At 41.1% G+C, this 24,618-nt stretch overlaps 1 protein-coding gene across 1 annotated transcript in view; it reads right to left on the bottom strand.

Moving 5' to 3' along the window:
• hlcs (holocarboxylase synthetase (biotin-(proprionyl-CoA-carboxylase (ATP-hydrolysing)) ligase)) overlaps positions 1–24,618 on the bottom strand; it is a 171,136-nt gene that overhangs the window by 121,070 nt on the left and 25,448 nt on the right. Inside the window, exons 2-5 of the mRNA XM_072259956.1 lie at positions 19,154–19,300; positions 17,433–17,595; positions 10,464–11,473; positions 6,168–6,350 (exon numbers count right to left, since the gene is read on the bottom strand). Coding sequence (XP_072116057.1) covers positions 6,168–6,350; positions 10,464–11,473; positions 17,433–17,595; positions 19,154–19,300 — 1,503 coding nt within the window. The remainder of the gene's footprint in view (positions 1–6,167; positions 6,351–10,463; positions 11,474–17,432; positions 17,596–19,153; positions 19,301–24,618) is intronic.

A 24,618-nucleotide genomic window follows, 5' to 3' on the forward strand; every position in this document is an offset into this window, starting at 1 on the left:
TGCTGCCATATCTCCTCCAAAATAACACTGACCTTTAAGACTGCTTCACTAATAATCATAGGCTTTAAGAATGATCTTAGATTGGAATAAATGCGGAAATAAAACACAAATATTTACGCGTTCTCTATTCTTCTTCCTGTGGGCAGCCAAGGAGCATAGTGGTTAGCAGAACACTTTTACAGTGCCAGCTGTAAGATCAGGGTTCGATTCCCAACGCTTTTGGTAAGTTTGTACGTACTCCCTGTAACAGCGCCAAAATCCTCCAGGTACTCCGGTTTCCTCCCACATTCCAAAGACAAGCAGTTAGGGTTAGTGAGTTGTGGACGTGCAGTGTTGACACCGGAAGCACGATGACACTTGGGCTGCCCAGCGCAATCCTTGCTGATTTGATATGACGCAAAACGACACATTTCACTGTATGTTTCGATGTAATTGTGACAAATAAGGCTTTTCCAATTCAAAGTAAGCTCTCACTATCTCACATATGTTGCACATTAATTGAAATTCTTGGATTTTCAATGCTAATTAAAAACAATGTCTTACTAGTTGTCAACAGTGTCTTATTAGTCATCAACAGCATTTGGATACTAAGGTGCTTAGATCAAACGCAAGGACAACACAGCACACACAGAGGCTTCTTTCTCCTGTTCTTTTGACACTCTGTTAATGTGGTCAGAGGACCGGCATCAGCACTAGATATTGGTCCAGATGAAGGAGCGATTGCCTTAAAATTTTTTTTGATTTCATTTCTGTTAATTTTAATCCAAGAAATCAGTTGCTCTACTCAATCTACACTGATCCTTCTAAAATTTTTAATAGCAGGTGTATCCCTATGCAGAAGCATCTGTAGAAGCAAAGTGTCTAATAAAATAGATCATATAATACATGACATAGGAGCAAAATAGGCTATTCAGTTCATCGAGTCTGCTCTAACATTCCATCATGGATGATTTATTGTGCCTACCAACCGCATTCCTCCTGCCTTCTCCCTGTAACTTTTGATGCACTATTAATCAAGAACCTACCAACCTTCACTTTAAATATATCCAATGACTCAGCCTCCACAGACATCCGTGGCAATGAATTCCATTGATTCACCACCCTTCGGCTAAAGAAATCCCTGCCCATCTCTGTTCTAAAGGGATGTCCTTCTATTCTGAGGCTGTGTCCTCTGGTCCAAGACTCCCCCAATATAGGAAGCATCATCTCCACTCCACTCTATCTAGGTCTTTCAATATTTTAATGTCTTGTTTTATTCATAAGAATATCCAAGGACTCTGCCATCCAGTTTCAGAAACCATCTGCCCCCTACAACACAAAACAAACAAAAATAGAATTTTCTTGAGATTTGCATGCACCAATTTATCTCCTGCAACATGTTCCTAGAGAACAACATAGTGTAGATCAGAGACACGCAGAAATAAAGCTCCTTAGATGGGTGTGCTTCTTCAACAAGTCAGGTCACTTTGTAACTCAGTGTAAACCTCAATGCAGGTGGGGCAACACGGGAATAGAGCAATCAGCACAATGCTATTACAGTGGCAGCAACCCCAGTTCAATTTACACCACTATCTGCAAGCTGTTTGTATGTTCTCCCCGGACTGTGAGAGTTTCCTCCTGGATTCCAGAGATGTACGGGTTAATAAATGACAATATTCCAAGTGCTGTTTGACTAATGTCTTATAAAACTTCAGTATTATCTCCATGTTTTTATATTTTATTCCCTCCCCTTGAAATAAGTGCCAACGTTGCATTTGCCTTCTTCACCACAGACTCAACCTGTAAATTAACCTTCTGGGAGTGACTCCCAAGTCTCTCTGCACTTCCGATGTTTAAACCTTCTCCCCACTTAGACTATTGTTCCTTTTACCAAAATGCACTGTCGTACATTTCCCAACACTGCATTCCATCTGCCACTTCTTTGTGTCCGTTTTTTCAATTTGTCTAAGCCTTGCTGCAATCGCATTGCTTCCTCAGCTCTACCTACCCGCCACAAAGCCATCAATTCTACTATCTAAATCATTGACAAACAATGTGAAAAGTAGCAGTTCCAATACTGACCCCTGTGGAACACCACTAGTCACTGACAGTCGACCAGAAAAGGCCCCCTTTATTCCCGCTCGCTGCCGCCTGCCTGTCAGCCATTCCTCTCTAAAAGGGCGACGTGGGCTCATTGGGCCAAAACAGCCTGTTACTGTGCTGTATCTCTAAATAAAATAAAGAAATCCATTTTGCCTTGCAGTGAAACTCATCCACCACTCAAGCCATGTATCTGGTTATTTTAAGCATTTGATAATTCTTATTAGGTTCCAAGGTTGTCAAGCCGAGGAGTGGTAGTGGGGACAAGCTCCCACCACCTAAAAGTGCTCCTCACAGCATGCACCTCAAATAGCCCCTGACAACCAAGTCCAATTCCTGGCATTCTCAGTGGCTTAGCCTCTAAGCCCGGCGGAACTGTTTCTACTGACAGGAGAAGGGGTGAAGGCGGGTCCTGGCGCCTTAAAAACAGAGCTTCAGGTAGATGGAGCTCGACAGCCTGGGCAGGCAGTCCATTTAAGAGGGGGAAAAATCTGATTTCAAACCTCCACTGCCTTGCGGCCATACCCACTCATGGGAACGGCTTTGGGAGTAAACCCCAAGGACAAATCCAGAGCTGGAGTCCCTAAGGCAGTCCGACGTTGCCTTCAAGCTCGTTCTGGCAACTCTTACGACAACACTGGTGCCAAGCTGTATCAGCCCTTGCCCTTCCCCTGGACAACATCGGTGTTGTGGAGAGGGGAGACTTGCAGCATGGGCAACTGCCGGTCTTCCTTACAACCTTGCCCAGGCCTGCGCCCTGGAGAGGACACTTGCAAGACTTTCCAGGCGCAGATCCATGGTCTCACGAGACTAACGGATGCCACCACAAATTCTTATTAACTGAAATCATCTTAAACTGCTTACCAAAATAATTCTTCTAAAACAGCAGTGGTAGCAGGTAAAATAACAACACTTTCAGGAAGATTTTCCAGAATACATGTCAAATCACAACTTTGAGGGCAACAGTTTTGGATTTCTGCTAATTCAGCTAACCAAAACAATGTCATTAAATATACAGGCATATAAACTTATGCTAAGTGCTAGTGAAAAAAATTACCTTTAAACTAACAAGAACAAAAGCATCTGGGATTATTTTGTCACCATGCAGTTTTCTAAAAGGGACCTGCAAGGTGTGCGATGCATAGAGAAATAATTGGACATCATTTCTCAGTGATAGCCCAAGATTTGAGCAGCTGGTCAAGTTGATAGGAATGGGGATATTCCCCACTCCCATTCTAACAACTTTCTGCAGGAGCACTATTGTCAATTTCCTGTCTATCTGCATCATTGTGTGCTACAGAAGCTGCAAGACATTGGACTGCAAGAACCTAGAGGATGGTAAAAACCGCTGAGAGGATCACCAGGGTCTCCCTCCCCCTATTTGTGATATTTACTGGGAGTATTGTACACGAAGGGCCTGAAGCATTGTTGAGGATCCCTACCACCCACCCCACAATCTCTTTGACCTACTACCGCCAGAAATGAGGTACAGGAGCATCAGGACTAGGACTGCCAATCTGGATTAATAGCTTTTTGGCTCTCGCCACTAGGGCAGCAAACTGTTTACCATACTGCGTACCTCTGCTGTACGCTACATGCATTTTAAATTATATCATATTAACTTATTTGTGGTAAGATTTTGTCTTATGGGGTGTGTGTGATATGTTTTGTGGGTACATCATAACCTAGGGAAACACTGTTTCATTTGGTTGTGTACATGCATGGTCAAACTTGAACTTGATCTTCAAAAAGGGCATTCAGCTGCAGTAAATCTAATTCTGGTTGACCCATCTTTCTAAAGCTCTCTGCTTGATCTATTTCTAGTCTTGGTTACAGAAAACTAGTGGCAACTGTAACACAAAAATCAAGAAATATGAAATAAGTATAGAAAACACTATAAGTATTCAATAAGTTAGGCAGCATCATGAAGAAGTTAGAGGGCTGAGGTCTCAGAACAATGGCCATTCTTCAGGACTAGTTTTAAGCAGAGAAAAGGAGGAAAGAACCTCATTGTTGCTTCACAGTGCAGTTCTTTTGCAGCCAGGGCAAATGTCAAAGCAAAGAAAATACCCAATTATGCTGCATTTGGGAAATTTCTACAACATCTTAACAAAAACCCTCCTAATGCACCCTTTTACTTTTACAGATCATTTCCCACCCTATATTAAGATTACCTGCAAAAATCTGCCTTTTTGCTGCTAACAGGATAGGAAGGAAATCTATTTTGCCTCACTTTCAGAAGGAAACATGGGCAATTATCACAAACTAACATGTTTTTAAATATATCTTTTTATTCTCATTTACAAATATCCATCTATTTTGTTTGATTTCAAACACAAGTTGCAAACTGTTACACGGCATTAAGGAATAGGTAAGAAAATAGATAACAAGGTACAAGGGCAAAATAGAAGCATTTCAATCCAAGACAAAAGTAATTTATTATTTATTTTCATTTAGAGAAACAGCACAGATAAGGCACTTCTGGCCCAATGAGCCACACCACCCAGCAGCCCACCTATCTAACACTAGCCTAATCCCAGGACAATTTACATTGACTAATTAGCCTACTAAACAGCACATCTTTCCACTGTGGGAGGAAACTGGAGCACCCAGAGGAAACCCTTGCCATTAATGGGGAGAGCATACAAGCTCCTTACAGATGGCGCCAGAATTTAAGTCCGGGACGCCTCAGGCTATAATAACGTTGCGCTAACCACTGCGCTACTGTCATTACCTATTTGTAATGTTGACTCAAAATAAAATCAATATATCTATCCATATATAGAACTCAAACATCCCACTCACAGGATACACTGTCTGCTCTGTCTGTCCCCAGTCATGCTGCTCTAATTTTAATCAAACAAATGGAAAGGACTTCTGCTCAGACATTCTTTCAGCTTAGGTCACAAAGATATAACTTTAAATCCAAACCAGCAGACATTCTTAATATCTAAATTAATGCAATGCACTACTACAGTTGCAGTAGGAATTACTGTGGCTATCATTTAGCTTTTAGCCTCTGACTAGGATTTTACTGTTAACTAATGCAATAAATCTATATATTAAAGAAATAAAGTTGGTTTGCCAGAAGAAAATTGTCTGATTTCATAGAGTTAATGGCTCTATACATTCCACAGAATTCTATAAAAGACAGTCACACACATTCAGGTAACTGATATGACATTTTTAGCCATACAGTGCCTCCTTGTGGAATATTCAATACCAAACGGTCTCATTGCGAAAATAGTAACAGAGAGGTAGGTACAAGTGATTTATTTATCTGGAACTCAGCATGCGTAATAGGAATGTGCAAAAGTAAATGCGTACTCTTCCTTACATTTTTCTTCATGAGCATTACATAGAGCTTTAATGTCAAATATAATTTAGTAATATTTTATTTAACCTTAATCCTTCTGCATCAAGTCAATCTAGTGTAATCAGCTGCAAACTGTTCATTGCTGTGAATTGCTGAGGATCTTTAAATTAAATATGTTAAGGAAACAATGTAATCAGAAATATTTGTTGAGTGTAAAGTTGATCACAGTTCAACATTTGAAAGATTAAGCTTTACTACAGCTTAGGTTAGAAAATGTATTCTCTTAAAGTCCATATCCGAAGAAGTCCTTTTAAAAAAAAATCTGGTTCCTTGCACAGAAGATGAGAAAATTTAGGGTAGGTCGGGGGAAAAAAATCAAAATAATTAACACTAGATTGTTTCCATTGACACTGGAGAAGGCAATATATTTACAAGATTTAGATTTGCTGTAAGTGATTAAGCCACATTTACTGTCCGAAAGGGAATTAGATGGTATACAGTGCAGCATTCCAGCAATCTGCGCTGGTTAACAATTGATAATGTTCTGGAAGAATATATATTCACAATCATGGTCAACTAGCCGCAAAGATTTCTTTAAGAGCAGATATTCTGCAATTTAAAAACAGAAAATGGCCAAAATAACTTTTACTCCACAAACATAATCAAAAAGTTCAAACCAAAATGTCTTGATACAATTATCAGTGAAGTTTTTGTAGCTTTCTACCCCAAGAAAAAGTCAAGAGCTTTTGTAGCATTGAAATTATATCTTTACCTTTTTCTTGGTCAACAGATACACTGGTGTCAAAGATGGCATTTCAGAAAGTCCACAACTAAGTTGTAAATGCTTCAGGATTTCCGTCAGCACTTCATATCGTAGTGCATTGCTCTGTTTAAGTGTTCTGAAATCCTCTTCCATATGGATCTCAGTTGACTCAGGGGGGATTTCAAGGTGTACCTGTATTGGTATTACAACAAAAGAAATATATATATAAATTTTCAGGAAATAAAAGCTTGGCGATCTCTGTCAAGCATTATATATTGATACTAAATTTGCTCAAGGAGGATACTTGCCTTTGATTTAACACTTTCCCGCACCATCTCTAATTTCCCTCCACATTGGTCTCCTCAAACTACACACTGTCTGCAGCTGCAGAGACAAACAATACACCTATAGTACTTTATTCTTCCTAAGCACTTTCACGGAGACAAGAATTTGTTTCCATTCCAGTTCTGAGGAGTATAAGGTATCTACCTGGGAATTCTTTTCACATGGGGCGGCTGTTATTATGTGATCTCAGTGCAATGGTGATGTGGATTAAGATGACCAAAGACACGGATGCTTGCCTGCATATGCACACACACTTGATCTGAGCTACACCGACTCCATCACCACTTTCCAGTCTGACCCTCTTCCTCCTTCATTCCCACCCTTGTATTTCTACCTCCACACCTTTTTCTACAACTTCCTCCCTCAGCTCTCCAGGCCCTGTTCTCCTCCCCCCCTCCACTTCAGCTTCAGCCCTTTAAGTCAACCATTTTACCTCTAGTCCTCTCCCCACCCCTACCCCATTTTTCTCTCAATTACCTTGTCCTCCACAGCAATCCCACTTCCTTACTCTCGCTGCCTGGATTCTCAAGCTGTCCACTTTCTTCCAAGTGAGGCTTCCTTACCCACAACTGCCACATTCATGCTCTTCACAGTTGCTTCCTGATCACCAATAGCCCTAAGCCCCCAGCCCTAGCAGCGATGCTGCCAAAACCAGTAGCCAACTCAAAACCGAGGAGAATCAGTTGTGCCCAAGGTTTGCAGACCTGACTCCCAGTGTTCTATAGATGGGTAATGGCACCGTCATTCCCTGCCAAGAGAAGCAGATTCATTCTGCAGTCCCAGAAGCATCTCACTCAGCTACCATTTTTACTAATAAATAAAATTACTCTAATAAGCCCATATAGTCTTATGGTTTTATAAAGTAACAATGCAAAGGTGATGTAGTAATAGCTCTTTAGCTCTCCTCTGTTCTTTGCCTCTTTTTTTCTGATTGGGTTAGATTTTGAAATAGATTTGTTGATTAGAACAAATGAGTTCCAGACAAGTCAAAATTTGGGCTCGCCATGGCCCAGTAGAGACTACGACAGTGTCAAAGACTTCACATTTTTGAAGATGTTTAACTAAGTGTCTTGTGATATAGACACTATAGAAGTTTTTAAGTGGATGGAAAATATTTCAGTGTTATTTAAAGGGAATTATTCCTGCTATGATATCGATATTTGCCAGCCAACCACGCAACCATAGAATCAACATCAATAAAATGTCCATGAAAGACACAGGAGATTGTAGATGCTAGAATCTGGAGCAACACACAATCTGCTGGAGGAAAACAGTAGGTTAGGTGGCATCCGTGGGAGAAAACAAACTATCGACATTTCAGGTCAAAACCCTGCATCAGGACTTATCCACGGAAGCTTTCTGCATACAAGTTGGCCACTGTGTTTCCTATATCACAAGATGGCAACAAATGCATTACATTGCTGTAAAATGTTTTGCAACTCAAATGCATTTAAGTTGACAAAAAAACATTGAAGATTAGAGTCACTGACCAGTAGAACTACCACACTATGACTATTTATTTGCCCATGTGCACTAATCTCATTTGCCCCTCTTTAACTTCGTAGTCTATGTCTTTCCTATTTACTTGCATGTCTCCTAAAAAAGTTATTTAAACTCCAAAACCTCCTCTGGCAGCAAGTTCCAGATACAACTACTGTGTTTAAAAAAAAGACTTTCTTCTCAAACCCTCTTTGGAATTTCTTCTTCTCATCTTAAACTTGTGTGTTATTTTTCTTTAATGTGCCCACACCATGTGGAAAGAACTCTGACCATGCACAATATCTATACCTCTTTATAATTTCATATATTTCTATCAGTTCACACCACAGCCTCCTTTGATCCAGGAAAAACAAACTCAGCCTATCCAATCTCTCCCTGTAATTAAATCCCTCCAACCCAGGCAACATGCTAGTGAATCTACTCCCACTTTGGTAAATACAACACCACCTTCCTATAGTTTGATGACCAGAACTGCACACAATACTCCAAGTCCAGTCTAACTCACGTTTTGTAAGGTTGCAACATAATATCCCACCTATTATATTCTCTAGCCCAAGCCTTTGAAGGCAAGCATGGCATATGCCTTCTTCATCATCTGATCTACCTGTATTTCCACTTTCAGGGAATCAAGGACTTAAACCCTAAGACTGCCAGATCGTCAATGTTCCTCAGTGCCCTACCACTTACATTATACATGTCCTACCCAGTTTTACTTTCTAAACTGTATCTCCTCTCCCTTGTCAGAATTAAATTCCATCTGCCAATACAACACCCAACTTACCACCTGATCTGCATCTAGTAGTCTCAAGACAATCATCGACACCATCCACAATTTAAAAGTCATCTGTAGCTTACTGATCATTCCTCCTATATTCACGTCAAAGTTATTAATATATATCACAAGCAACAAAGGTCCAGTATAGATCCCTGTGGTGCGCCTCTAGTTACAGACTTCAGAACAAAGAAACATCCTGCAGCAACTATCCTCTGCCATCTTGGATCCCATGTAGTTCAACCTTCTGGACCAATCTACCATGAGGGAACATCAATCTCCCTAAAAACTATCAAACTAATGAGTTCCCCCCCATAAAAAACAAAATTAACTATCATAAACTTGAAAAAGTCTGCAGATATTGGAAATCCAAAGCAATACACACAAAATGCCGGAGGAACTCAGCAGGTCAGGCAGCATTTGTGGAAATGAACAGGCAACATTTCAGGCTGAAACCATTCTTCAGGACTGAAAAGGAAGAGGGAAGATGCCAGAATGAAAAAGTGGCGTAGGGCAGGGGAGGATAGCTAGAAGGTGATAAGTGAAGCCAGCTAAGTTGGAAAGATAAAGAGCTGGAGAAGAAGGAATCTGATAGGAGAGGAGAGTGGATCACAGGAGAAAGGGAAGGAAGTGGGGACTGGGGGGTGGGGAGGGAGGGGGGTAGTGATAGATAGGTGAGAAGAGGTAATATTGACTACCCTGATCAGCCTCTGACTTTCTAAATGTACATAAATCCTATCCTATAGGATTTTCGCCAATAATTTTCCTACCATTGAGGCTCACCAGCCTGCAAGTTACGTGGCTTATCTCCGCATTTCTTAAATAAAAGAACATTAACCATCCTCCAGTCTTCCAGTATGTCATCTATGACCAATGAGGAACAAAAATCTGTGTCAGGGCCCCAGCTGTGTCCTCCCTTTCTTCCCATAGCAACTGGGATAGATCATACCCGGTCCTGGAGATCCATAAACCCTTATGTGACACTGTCACATCCAACATGGTTCTCTACAACCTTTAATATTGATCTGCTCCACATTATCCTCACATTGAACTTCTATGTCTTTCTACACAGTGAGAAGTATTCATTTAAGACCAAGCCTCCATCATCTGGTTCTACATTCCTTTGGTCCCCAAGGAGACCCACATTTTTGCTGTCTAACCTTTTGTTCCTGGCAGATTTATAGAATGGCTTTGGATTGTTCATAAATTTACTTGTCAAGAATACTGCATTACCTCTTTTTGCCCTCCTAATTTCTCTGGTAAATTCTCATTTTTTTATATTCCAAGAGGCTCATTCAATCCCAGTTGCTTATCCTTTTCCTTCCTGGTCATTCCTTCAACAACTTTTGTTAAATAATTATCAGTCCAAGTTCCTTAATCTTGCCATCTTTGCATTTCACTCTGGCTGGAACTTTCTGACCCTGAATTCGTATTGATTCGTTTTTTAAGACTCTCATTTATCAGTTAACTTCCAAGCATCTGCTCCCAACCAGATTTCCCAAGCTATTAAAATAAGCCTTCCCCCAATTCAAACCCTTAACTTGAGGGCCAATCTCTTACAAAGAATTATTTAATCTTTATAAGATGGACCATCACTTCCAGACAGAAACACAATAAAATAATATAAATAATATTAATCTATATATAAAAAAATCAATTTGTTACAAATGAATTTTTTAAAATTTTACCTGGCAGAGAACAGCTTCTCCTCCACTTTCTCCATAGGATAAACGTATGATCACCATCTCTTTCTCAAGATCAGCTAAACTCCCCCACAACTCAACATCATCTGTGACATCCTCTGTGTTACCAATCTTGTCTCTTAAAAAGACTTTGCCACTGGTAAAAGCATCCAGAATTATACTATTGCCATCAGATTTTGTGAAGCAAAACTTATGAATCTTTTCCTTCAATTCATTTTTATGAGATATTTTGATATCACCCAAACAGAATGATGAGCAGAGTCCTAAGATCTTCCCTCCTTTGGACATGTAATTCATGAATTGTCTATTAATTTGTTCACACACTGGCTTGTCATAGGCCACAATTAGTAACAAAGAGTTATCAGTCCAAGGCTCCTTCAGAATCTGTTCTTCTCGAAGAGGATAGATAGCATACCTATCATTGTCAAGGCAATCCATCAGGACAGACTTTACTTGCTGAAACTTCATCAAGTTCTGACTGCAATCAGATCCAACATATATTAACACATTGGGAGGCTTTCCACTTTTGTTACTTTGTCCTGTGTTTTCCAGTAAATTGTCCTCTTCGATTACTGTTTCATCAGAGCTTTCACAATAGTCATCAGAGAGGTCCAGTAGATTTTCTGCTGAGGTGAATCTGACAGATTCAATAGTGCTATTTTCTAACTCCAAACACTCAGAGCAACTGGAAAGATGAAGATGATAGCTATGTTCTTCAAGTTCCATTCCTTCTTGGGATGCAGGGAGTTCTTTACCAAGAACCTCTATCATTTCATCCATATCTTGTTGTTGGGGCTTCCCACAGCTAACTGCACTAGAGCAATCACCAAATGAACCCACAGTTGGCTCATTCGTTGGTCTGCTGGAAGTGTCTTTAGAAAACGTTTCAACAGCAATACCTTGGGTCTGGGGATCATCTGGTCTCTTGCTCACTTTCTCAAGCACAGCATTTGATTTCTGTAACTTGACGTGAATTGGTTCATTAAGCTGTAAAGCTGAAAGAAATATAAATTTATCTGAATTATAGGAATAGAAATATTATATATTCTAAAAGTAAACCATAATAAAAGAAATAACTACTATAAGACCCCAAATGTCATGGATTAATGGAAATGTTTTTAATGAGCTCAAATATGGAAATACAATAATTTTACAAAGAAATTCCGTATTTCTTTCTCTTCTACATTACAAATAAGCTCCTGTGACAAGTACCCCTGATCTACTCTGAAATGGTTCATACAAGTTTCGAATGGAAAACAGAATGGACATAACATTGCATGGTTCTCCATCTAATCTTCTCATCCCGAGTGATGTGATGGTATTTACAATAACCAAAAAAAAATGTATGTGTAAAATGAGTTTTTAGTAAATATTTTTGAAAGTTTTCTTCAGTAATAAATACCACTTGCAGAAACCAGTTTGATATAGTGGAGTTTACAAATATTTGTAAGTTAACAAGTTTGTCAATCACACAATGATGCATATGTTTAAACTTAACATCTCACTACTTGCACACAACTTTACAGCGATATAACTGATAGATGTTTCACTGAACTCCCTCTCTTCAGGAAGACCATATCCCTTTAATACAGTGGCATGCAAAAGTTTGAGCACCCCAGTCAAAATTTCTGTTACTGTGAATAGCTAAGCGAGTAAAAGATGAACCGATTTCCAAAAGGCATAAGGTTAAAGAATACACATTTCTTCAATATTTTAAGCAAGAAAACTTTTTCATTTCCATCTTTTACAGTTTCAAAACCACAAAAAAGGAAAAGGGCCCGAAGCAAAAGTTTGGGCACCCTGCATGGTCAGTACTTAGTAACACCCCCTTTGGCAAGTATCACAGCTTGTAAATGCTTTCTGTATAGCCAGCTAAGAGTCTTTCAATTCTTGTTTGGGGGATTTTTGTCCATTCTTCCTTGCAAAAGGCTTCTAGTTCTGAGAGATTTTTGGGCCATCTTGCATGCACTGCTCTTTTGAGGTCTATCCACAAATTCTCGATGATGTTTAGGTCAGGGGACTGTGAGGGCTATGGCAAAACTTTCAGCTTGCGCATCGAGGTAGTCCATTGTGGATTTTGAGGTGTGTTTAGGTTCATTATTCTGTTGTAGAAGCCATCCTCTTCTCATCTTTAACTTTTTTTTTGAGCAGACGGTGTGATGTTTACAACAGGAATTCTGCAGATGCTGGAAATTTAAGCAACACACATCAAAGTTGCTGGTGAACACAGCAGGCCAGGCAGCATCTCTAGGAAGAGGTGCAGTCGACGTTTCAGGCCGAGACCCTTCGTCAGGACTAACTGAAGGAAGAGTGAGTAAGGGATTTGAAAGTTGGAGGGGGAGGGGGAGATCCAAAATGATAGGAGAAGACAGGAGGGGGAGGGATGGAGCCAAGAGCTGGACAGGTGATAGGCAAAAGGGATACGAGAGGATCATGGGACAGGAGGTCCGGAAAGAAAGACGGTGGGGAGGGGGGAGAAGACCCAGAGGATGGGCAAGGGGTATATTCAGAGGGACAGAGGGAGAAAAAGGAGAGTAAGAGAAAGAATGTGTGTATAAAAATAAGTAACAGATGGGGTACGAGGGGGAGGTGGGGCATTAGCGGAAGTTAGAGAGGTCGATGTTCATGCCATCAGGTTGGAGGCTACCCAGACGGAATATAAGGTGTTGTTCCTCCAACCTGAGTGTGGCTTCATCTTTACAGTAGAGGAGGCCGTGGATAGACATGTCAGAATGGGAATGGGATGTGGAATTAAAATGTGTGGCCACTGGGAGATCCTGCTTTCTCTGGCGGACAGAGCGTAGGTGTTCAGCAAAGCGGTCTCCCAGTCTGCGTTGGGTCTTGCCAATATATAGAAGGCCACATCGGGAGCACCAGACGCAGTATATCACCCCAGTCGACTCACAGGTGAAGTGTTGCCTCACCTGGAAGGACCGTTTTGGTGTGATGTTTGCTTCCAGAATTTGCTAATATATAACTGAATTCATTCTTCCCTCTACCAGTAAATGTTCCCAGTGCCACTGGCTGCAACACAAGCCCAAAGCATGATCGATTCACCCCTGTGCTTAACAGTTGGAGATGGGTTCTTTTCGGCACACTTTTTTCCTCCAAACATACCTTTGCTCATTGTGGCCAAAGAGTTCTATTTTAACTTCATCAGTCCACAGGACTTGTTTCCAAAATGCGTCAGGCTTGTTTAGATGTTCCTTTGAACCTTTTTAATAGAACTTTTTGGCCGCAATGAGCAAAGGTATGATGGAGAAAAAAGGGTGCAGAATTTCATGAAAAGAACCCCTCTCCAACTGTTAAGCACGGGGGTGGATCAATCATGCTTTGGGCTTGTGTTGCAGCCAGTGGCACGGGGAACATTTACTGGTAGAGGGAAGAATGAATTCAATTAAATACCAGCAAATTCTGGAAGCAAACATCACACCGTCTGATATATAAAAAAAAGCCGAAGATGAAAAGAGGATGGTTTCTACAACAGGATAATGAACCTAAACACACCTCAAAATCCACAATGGACTACCTCAAGAGACGTAAGCTGAAGGTTTTGCCATGGCCCTCACAGTCTCCCGACCTAAATATCATCGAGAATCTGTGGATAGACCTCAAAAGAGCAGTGCATGCAAGACGGCCCAAGAATCTCGCATAACTAGAATTCTTTTGCAAGGAAGAATGGGTGAAAATCCCCCAAACAAGAATTGAAAGACTCTTAGCTGGCTACAGAAAGCGTTTACAAGCTGTGATACTTGCCAAAGGGGGTGTTACTAAGTACTGTCATGCAGGGTGCCCAAACTTTTACTTCGAGCCCTTTTCCTTTTTTGTTATTTTGAAACTGTAAAAGATGGAAATTTTAAAAAAGTTTTCTTGCTTAAAATATTAAAGAAATGTGTCACCTTTAACTTTATGCCTTTTGGAAATCAGTATATCTTTTACTCGCTTAGCTATTCACAGTAACAGAAATTTTGGCCACTGGTGCCCAAACTTTTGCATGCCACTGTACATAGAGCTCAGTACCAGCTCCATGCACGTTGGGAATGTATGTGCACTCTTCAAGGATTTATCTTTAGCATCAAAATTCAAAGAAAGACTAACTGTCATTAGCGTTGATTACTTAACTAGGTTACTTAAATAACTAACACTAAAGAACAATTACCATCTTTACCCAGGCATAGTATTAAGGTGAGAGGGGAGCAGTTTAAAATCTGAGGGGCGCACTCCACGTGGAGAGTTGTAGTTACACGCAAAGAGCTGCCAGAGGTAGTGACAAATACGATTACAGTACTTTAAAGGTATATGGACAGGTACTTGAAGACGAAAGGGGCAGAGGAATTAGGATAGGACAGGAAAGGAGCAGGGGGATTGGGATAGGACAGGAAAGGAGCAGGGGGATTGGGATAGGACAAGAAAGCAGGGGGATTAGGACAGGACAGGAGAGGAGCGGGGGGGATTAGGATAGGACAGGAGAGGAGCAGGGGGGGATTAGGATAGGACAGGAGAGGAGCAGGGGGATTAGGATAGGACAGGAGAGGAGCGGGGGGGATTAGGATAGGACAGGAGAGGAGCGGGGGGGATTAGGATAGGACAGGAGAGGAGCGGGGGGGATTAGGATAGGACAGGAGAGGAGCGGGGGGGATTAGAATAGGACAGGAAAGGAGCAGGGGGATTAGGATAGGACAGGAGAGGAGCGGGGGATTAGGATAGGACAGGAGAGGAGCAGGGGGATCAGAATAGGACAGGAGAGGAGCGGGGGATCAGAATAGGACAGGAGAGGAGCGGGGGATCAGAATAGGACAGGAGAGGAGCGGGGGATCAGGACAGGACAGGAAAGGAGCAGGGGGATTAGGATAGGACAGGAAAGGAGCAGGGGTATTAGGATAGGACAGGAGAGAAGCAGGGGGATTAGGATAGGACAGGAGAGAAGCAGGGGTATTAGGATAGGACAGGAGAGAAGCGGGGTATTAGAATAGGACAGAAGCAGAGCGGGGGATCAGGACAGGACAGGAGCAGAGCGGGGGATCAGGACAGGAGAGGAAAGGAGCAGGGGGATTAGAATAAAACAGGAGAGGAGCAGGGGGATTAGGATAGGACAGGAAAGGAGCAGGGGGATTTTGGATAGGACAGGAAAGGAGCAGGGGTTTAGAATAGGACAGGAGAGGAGCAGGGGGATGAGGGCAAATGGATATCACGGTCAGCATGAGCAAGTCGAGCTCAACAACTTATTTCTGTGCTGTACAGTTCTGGGACTCTTATCAAAGCTAAAGTCAAATTAAATTTATTATCTAAGCACGCATATGTCACCATGTACCCCTTGAGATTCATTTTCTTGCAGGCATTCACAGGAAAATAAAGAAATACAATAAAATTTACAAGAAACCGTACATAAAATCTTTAGGTTAAACAATCAGTTCAGAGTTGAAGTGAGTGAAGTTATCCACACCGGTTCAGGAGCCTGATGGTTGTGGGGTAATAAGTGTTCTTGAACTTTTTGGTGTGGGACCCAAGGCTTCTGTACCTCCTGCCTGATAATCGCAGCAAGGAGAGAGTACAGCCTGGTGGGGTTCTTGATGATGGATGCCGCTTTCTTGTGGCAGTGCTCCATGGTGGTGGAGCGGACTTTGCTTGTGTGTCTGTAAGCACTCGAGCCAGTTATCACCTATACTCACCTGTACTCACGACCCATTCAGAAGTGAGCAAGATAACTGCATGTACCTATTCCTGTGGGTGGAGAACATGCCAGGATCGATTACATTGTACCTCAATTGGCACTGACTGCTAATGTTCACACATAAATATCCAACTGGGCAAAATTATTGTAAATTCAGCCCTGTAATCAGTTACCACTTTTCAGAAAGAATTAAAGCACCAGCTTAAGGCTGGATAGAAGACGGTACTCCAATTTGTATTTAATGTTGTTTCAACATAACTAGAGATTTAATGGCTCCTACAGGTCAATCTGATAATGAGATAAGCATTCATATTTTGAAAAAAAAAACATTGGAACTAAGTTTCAAGATTGTTTAACTCAGCAGGCCAGGCGGCGTCAATGATAAAAACAGTTGACATTTCAGACTGAGACACTTCTTCAGGACCTGATGACGGTTCTCACCCCAAAACATCCACTGTTTACTCTTTTCCATAGATGCTGCCTGGCCTGCTGAGTTCCTCCAGCATTTTGTGTGTGTTGCTTGGATTTTCAGCATCTGCAGATTTTGTCTTGTTCAAGATTGTTTGATGTCACTTCCAGTACACAAGTGCAAAGGAGAACAAAATAATTATTACTCCAGATACGACGCAGCACAAAAAAAAACTCAAGATAAGGAACACAATAATTATAAGTGCATATATTGATTGACTGTCCATTAAGTGAGGCTAGGTGCAGGAATATTTGTACATAAAGTGACTCTGTCAGGAAATGATAAAGTAGTGGTGGCGGGGTAGTCCTGCAAAGTCATGGTAGTTACTGCCTTGTTCTAAAACTAAGCTTAGTAACAACATATTACCAAAATAAATTAACATACATACTTTTTACAATTTAATATTTAAAAATTAGATGGAGAAAATAATTTCTCTGGTTTGCAGAAATCATGCCAATGCAAAGTTATTTGCAATTAATTCATGAAAAGAAACTGCCTAGAGTAACACACATCAAAGTTGCTGGTGAATGCAGCAGGCCAGGCAGCATCGCTAGGAAGAGGTACAGTCGACGTTTCAGGCCGAGCCCCTTGACGAAGGGTCTTGGCCTGAAACGTCGACTGTACCTCTTCCTAGAGATGCTGCCTGGCCTGCTGCATTCACCAGCAACTTTGGTGTGTGTTGCTTGAATTTCCAGCATCTGCAGAATTCCTCGTGTTTGCCTAGAGTAACGTGTTTACTCAATAAATGTCAAATACATGCATTAAATGCAATTAGATGCTTGAAAGCTACCAAGTGACAGCAAAACACACTCACAAACAATCTTTTGAGGCACCATTCTCTCATCCATTTGCAGTCTGTTCTCCATGAAGGCTACTCCGAGCCTACTAAAATCATCCACGTTTGTTTCAGCAATTAGCTTGCAGTGATCTCCAAGTAAGCATGCCAATGGTGTGCACACGTCAGTATATTTTAAAATCTACAAGAAAGAAGATTGTGATAAGATAGAATTTTAAACAACCGCCACATTCAGTCAAACATAACGTGACCACTTTCTGTCATTTGCATTTGCACTAATGTCTTCAAGTCTTATTCATTATCAGTGAGAGACCATTGGGTTTCAGTAAAGAGAAATAGCATGCATCTTATATTTATGCCCATATTGAATGTCAAGAAGAATAAACAGCAGGAAGCTGGTTACTAGCGTTGAGAGTATTAGAACAACGTGAGAGAGTAAACTATCAGTATTGAATAAGGAATGTATGTACCTGAACCCCTCCTGTGCCATTCCCCACCCCCCACAGTGCTCAATTCACCAAACTTTCAAAAAAAAATGTACCTACAGTCACTTTAAATAATAAAATTAATAACATAATAATATATTATTGATTTAACCTCAACACTCAAGGTTAGAGAATTCCTAAAGTTCACCACCTTCTGAAATTCAATATGCTCATTTTAATGAAGCAAATTTCAAACCTTACTTTTAAAAGACCATAAGACACAGAAGCAGAATTAGGTCATTCAGCCTATCAAATCTGCTCTGCTATTTCGTCATGGCTAATTTATTATCCCTTTTAATCCTATTCTCCTGCCTTCTCCCAATAACCTTTGATGTCATTACTAATCAAGCTCTGCTTTAAATATACCCAATGACTCAGCCTACACAGCCATCTGTGGCAATAAATTCCACAGACTCACCATCCTCTGGCGAAAGAAATTTCTCCTCATCTCCATTGTACAAGGAAGTCCTTGTATTCTGAGGCTGTGCCCCACTATAGGAAACATCCTCTGAACATCCACACTATCTAAGCCTTTCCATATTTAATAGGTTTCATTGAGATCCCTTTTATTCTTCTAAGCTCCAACAAGTACAGGCCCAGAATCTTCAAGTGCTCCCCATACGTTAACCCTTTCATTCCCCGGATCATTCTCATGAGCCTCCTCAGGACCATCTCCAATGCTAGTACATCCTTTCTTAGATAAAGGGTCTAAAATTGCTCATAATACTCCAAATGCAGCCTGACCAATGATGTATAAAGCCTTCTTTGCTTTTATATTCTTTGAAAGAATGCTAACATTACATTTGCCTTTCTTACCATTGACTCAGCCTGCAAGTTAACCTTTAGGAAATCCTACACAAGGACTCCCAAGTGCCCTTGCACCTCTGATTTTTGAATTTGCTCCCCACTTAGAAAATAGCCTAAGCCTTTATTACCTCTACCAAAGTTCATGGCCACACACTTCCCTACACTATATTCCATCTGCCATTCCTTTGCCTATTCTCCTAATCCTTCTGAAGACACCCTGCTTCCTCAACACTATGTGCCCCTCCAACTATCTTCGTATCATCCGCAAATCTGGCCACAAAGCTATCAATTCCATCATCCAGATCACTGACAACAAGAAGCAGTCCCACCACCAGAACATCACTAGTCTCTAGCATCCAATCAGAAAAGGCCCCCTTTATTCCCTTCATGATTGAGATTTTCCAATCATCATTATAACTTCTTTTTTTAAGAAAATGATTTGCTTACCTTTTCAGAACAAACAGAGATAGGACCAAAACTGACATTTTCCAGTGCAGCTTCTATCAGAAAAGTTACTTGCTTCCCACACTGAGCATGTCCAGAGTTAGCTATGTTGGGCTCGAGTAGAGACCATTTACTCAAGTCATCGTAAAGCTGAAAAGTTGGTACAAGAAAATAAAACAAATTTAAAAGCTTTTAACTTCTATTGCAATATTTATAGTTGGCTCAAAACAAATAACTCAAGATTATATATGAAAATCAGAAAATATTGAAAACGCCTATGTAAAGCAGATAGCCAATGAAAACCTAAAAAGCCAAGTATTTAATCGAACACAAAGTGTGCCACTATGATATATCTCTTCAACATATTGCTTATTTCTGTTTAATTTTGAGCAAGACCAGCATATATTCCCCATCCCAGTATGCTCTTGAGAAGACAACTTTGAATCACCACTTAGTGGTGAAGGTGCTTGTCAGATGGAACTCCAGGATTTAGCATCAGTGGTATATTACTAAGTTTGAATGATAAAGGTTAGAGGAAACCTGCAGGTGGTAGCATCACCTTGCATACAATGCCCTTGTTCTTCCAAACAGCAGAGTTTGTTAACTTGAAAAGTGCCATTGCAGGGGCCTTTATAAATAGCTGCATTGCATTTTGCAGATTGCATACATTACAGCCCCAAGGGTACTGGGGGCGAAATAAGTAGATGTTTTTGATGGGTGGACTAGGTGCCAACCAAAGAGAAGGAAGGTGTCAAGCTTCTTCATTGCTCCTGGAGCTATACTCATCCATCTTTGTGGGAACGTTCCAGTTCAACCTTAAAACATGTGCTTTGTAATTTGTGGAAAGACTTTGGGGAGTCAGGTGGCAAATCAGCCACTGAAGTAAACCACAAGGTACAGGTACAGAATTAAGCCATTTGGCCCATTGAGTCTTTGCTGCCATTCAGTTATCCCCCTCAACCCTATTTCTCCCCGTAACCTTTGACATCATGACCAATCAAGAACCTATCACCCTCTGCTTTAAATATTCCCAAAGGCATGGCCTCCACAGCCACCTATGCCATTGAATTCCACATAATCACCATCCTCTGGCTAAATAAATTCCTCATCTCTATTCTAAAGGGACATCTTTCTATTCTGAAGCTGTGCCCTCTGGTCCTAGGTTCTCCCACTATTGAAAATATCCTCTCCATATCCACTCTATCTAGACTTTTCAATATTCCGCAGGTTTCAATAAGATCCTCCCTCATTCTTCTAAACTTCAGTGAGTGGAAGCCCAGAGCAATCAAACGCTCGTCATACATTAAGTACCCCCACCATCTAATCATTCTAACACAGCCTTTCTCAACCTTTTCACCCTGGAGGAACCCTTGAAATAATCTTCAGGTCTCAGGGAACCCTGCATAAAAGTTATTATATCTACAGCTCACAGTATATTAGCATGATCAGTAAGTTGTAGATATTATAATCCAAAAGTAATTGTCAAAGCTCTTTTGAGTAGAGAATTAATTTTTAGCCAACCTTTCTTGGGGGGGAAAAAAACAGGTAGTTAAGCCTAACAGGAACTCACCAAGTCAGGCAGTATCTATGGAAAAGTACAGTTGACGTTTCAGGCCGAGACGGCAGTTGTACTTTTTCCATAGATGCTGCCTGGCCTGCTGAGTTCCTCCAGCATTTTGTGTGTATTGCTTAGATTTCCAGCATCTGCAGATTTTCTTCAGTTAAGCTGAGCTTGCCTTTCTTGAAATTAATCTTTCTTTCCCTTACATAAATTTTAAAAACTCATAAGGAAAACATAATAAATTTCTGTTAAATAACTGGCTTAAGCCAAAATGGGATTTATTTTTTCTAAAGGTAGGCTCGGTAGGTTTAATTTAAATAAAGGTTGTGAATTGATTTTTATTAAGCTATTTACAACATGAAAATTTATTGACAATGTTGTAAAGTTACTGAAAATCATAAGCCACAGCGATATGAATAAAAATACAGCCTAAAACAGAATTTTATACAAGACTTTTGAAAAAAGTCTTACTAAGTGATATGATCAGGCTCAAATATAGGTCTACCATTTGAAACCTGTGCTTGTTTTTTGCTGCACAAATACACAGCTCTGGGTCAAACTTAAGATAAGCATACACGGATTTCACGTTCAACTGAAACGAGATGATTTCTATCCTTGCTCCTGATGTTTGTTAAACAAGAAAAAGCTTGCTCACACATGTAATAAGTTGAAAACTGCAGCAAAATGCTCATTGCTTTCCTATGAATAGCAGGATACTCTTCCTTCACAAAAATCCAAAACTTGTCCAGGGGTATGTCAGCAAATCTCATCTTGAGTTCATGATCAGACTACAGCTCACAAAAGTCTTGCCTCTTCTCTCAAAGTCATGTTCTCAGGGTGAGCAGAAGATTCAGAGCAAGGTTCCCTCACCCAGTCATACAAGTGTGTTCAATGGAAGAAAAAATACAGTTCAGTTTTGTTCTGCAGTTCTCCCAGGTGGTTTTTAATAAGACTCGAATCTTTCTGATATCCGTTCTCATTCTCACTCCAAAGCAGCGGTGGAAACAATTCACCTTTTGCAATATTTACAACAGCAAAGAGGCAGGCCAGCAACTGTGTCGCAGTGCATAAAAATTCCTTCTTTAAAATGAAAATTTCCCTCCAATTTTCTATTATATTGGTAGAGTTTGTTTACTTCCATAAGTTAGTCGGCAGCGCGCAAGGGGAAATTGGGGGAGGTAATTTGGGAGGGAGAGACTCACGTCACAGCCCAAGTTTGGCGAGTCCACTCAATGCTCGGAAAATGCACTTCACACTCATCAGCCTACCAACCTCCCCTCCCTGGAACACAGCGCTCAGCAATTATCAATGGCCTCCCCTAACTCACGTCGAAAACTAAGAATGCACTCAACCAAATAAACACGGTCCTACTGCGCACTGCCACACTGGGCTGAGAGACCGCTAACAAGGTTGACAACAAGGCTGCCCACTGCCCACTGCTCACCATTGCAAGCACTAGCATCAGGCAAAGTTCAAAAAACAATGTCTTCTTTTAAATCACGATCTCTTGCGGAACCACAAGCAACTTCTTTTGGAATCCCGGTTGAGAAACCCTTAACAGCGACCAATTATGTAACTAGCTCTGTTAAGTGTCTGACCATCTGTCATCTCCAAGATGTTGCACTGAGAGAAATTGAATCTTACAAAGGTGATCGTTAGATTCTTCCTGTTATGAATGACCATTCCCGGACAAGTAGCAGGTAACGCTTTCGAGTGCTGAAAGCTTCCTGTACTTTACAGGCAGAGACTAGTTCATTAGTACATAAAATATAGCACAGTACAGCAGAGTACAGACCTTTTGGCCCATAATGTTATGCCAACCTTTTAGCTATCTGAGGATGCAAATGAAATTGTACAGACATCAGCATCTATCTCCATTGCTAGCTTTATGGTGAAGGAAAATTCATAAATGAAATAGCCTAAGGTAATTAGGCTTTGGACATATTTTGACAACACCATACTAAGATGTCAACCAAAATGTCATGCCTCCACTGAGAGGACATCTTAGCGGACTCAGCAAGCAAGGGGATTATGAATAAAGGTCATAAATAAGAATGATGATGTTAAGCTTATACTACAGACCTCCCAATAACCAGTAGAAGCTGGAGGACATATCCTGGAAAAACAAGTGTAATTTATTCCCATTCTGACGTGTCAGTCCATGGCCTTCTCTTGATGAGGCCACCATCAGGATGAAGGAGCAACACCTTACATTCCCTCTGGATAGCCTCCAATCTGATGGCATGAATATCTATTTCTCTTTCCGGTGAAAATATTTTGCCATCCCCTCTCCCCTTATGCACTCTGGCCCCTTGCCACTTCTCACCTGCCTATCCTCCCCTGGGTCCCCTCCTCCATCCCTTTCTCCTCTCCTATCAGGTTCCTACCTCTTCAGTCCTTTACCTTTCCCACTCACCTGGCTTCATCCATCACCTTTTAGCTATCCTCCTTCCCCTCCCCGTCTTCCTCCTTCCTTCCGAGTCTGGGAGGAGGGCCTCTGCCCAAAATGTTGACTTGTTTATTCATTTCCATAGATGCTGCCTGACCTGCTGAGTTTATCTAGCATTTTGTGTGTGTTATTTATTGTAGTGTTTTTAACTTCCCCTATATTGACTGCGACTTCCTTTGCGCCAATGGCTTTAATGAGGCAACATCTGTTAGGTGCATCCAGGAGGGTTTCCTTATATAGTATATTGATAGTCCAACTGGGGATAGGGTAGTACTAACCTTATTTTAGGGAACGAGCCTTGTCAAGTGATCAAAGTTTCAGCAGGGGAGCATTTTGGGAACAGTGGCCATTAATTCCATGAATTATAAAATTAGGTTAAGACCAGTCCCTGAATTAAAGAACTAAACTGGAGGAAGGCTAAGTATGGTAGTATCATAACTGATTTTTAATTAGCTGATTGTTAACTCATGAAAGGGGAAGAAGAGCAAATTTGCTTCAGTCTACATTAGGGGGATTGGCAGTGGAGAAAACCTTAAATTCTTACGCATTAAGATAACAGATGATCTGTCTGAGGCCCAGAATTTAAATGCAATCATAAGGAAGGCATCCCAACATCTTTACTTTCTTGGGACATTAAGGAGGCTCAGCATGTCAAGTTCAAGTTAGTTATCACTCAACCATACATGAATATAGCCAAACAAAACAGAGTCCCTCCAGGGTCAAAGGTGCAAAACACATTACCAACAGCACACAGCACCTAGCATGAAAACATATAGTCACAAAAAAAAATAGCCCAAGTCCCTGAAATGGCATGACCTTTGGAATGATAGTGCATGGGATGTTGCCCTGGTCCAGCTTGTTCTTCCACCGAGCGAACACCAGGGTGCAGCACCAACAGGAGTGGACCAGCCCACAACCCAGCACAGGCCACAATGTGCCCACAAAGGTCTCTGCTCTCTCCCATACCAACAGGTGACCCTGCAACTTGAGGTCCTAGTCCCCACCAGAACGCAGCTCCACATCACCCAGTCTCACCAATGAGCCTGACTTGCAGTATTCTACATTACCAACATCCAACAAGATCTTGTGATCCACAAGAAAAAAGTCCAAGATAATCACTTGCACTTTTTTTTTTTGGACTGCACACCGCCTCAGCGCAACAAGTCCAGACAACACAATAAGCCCAGCTCCATCACCGTCAAGCAACCCGCTGATGGGGTAGACCAGGTAGTACATGATAACCAGCAGTGTCTTGCTATTGTAGATGACGAACACTCTAACAAACCAATAGACAGACTGCTGAAAGTATCCTGACTGTTGTGTCATGATCTGATATGACAATTCAAAGAAGCAGGAATGCGATAAGCTTCAGAGAGTACTGAACTCAGCCTATAAGCATCACTGGCACATCCTTCCCCATCATTGGTCTTATATTAGCCAGGGTGTGAAAGGTTATGG

The sequence above is a fragment of the Mobula birostris genome, chromosome 6, assembly GCF_030028105.1.
Source record: "Mobula birostris isolate sMobBir1 chromosome 6, sMobBir1.hap1, whole genome shotgun sequence".
NCBI lineage: Eukaryota > Metazoa > Chordata > Chondrichthyes > Myliobatiformes > Myliobatidae > Mobula > Mobula birostris.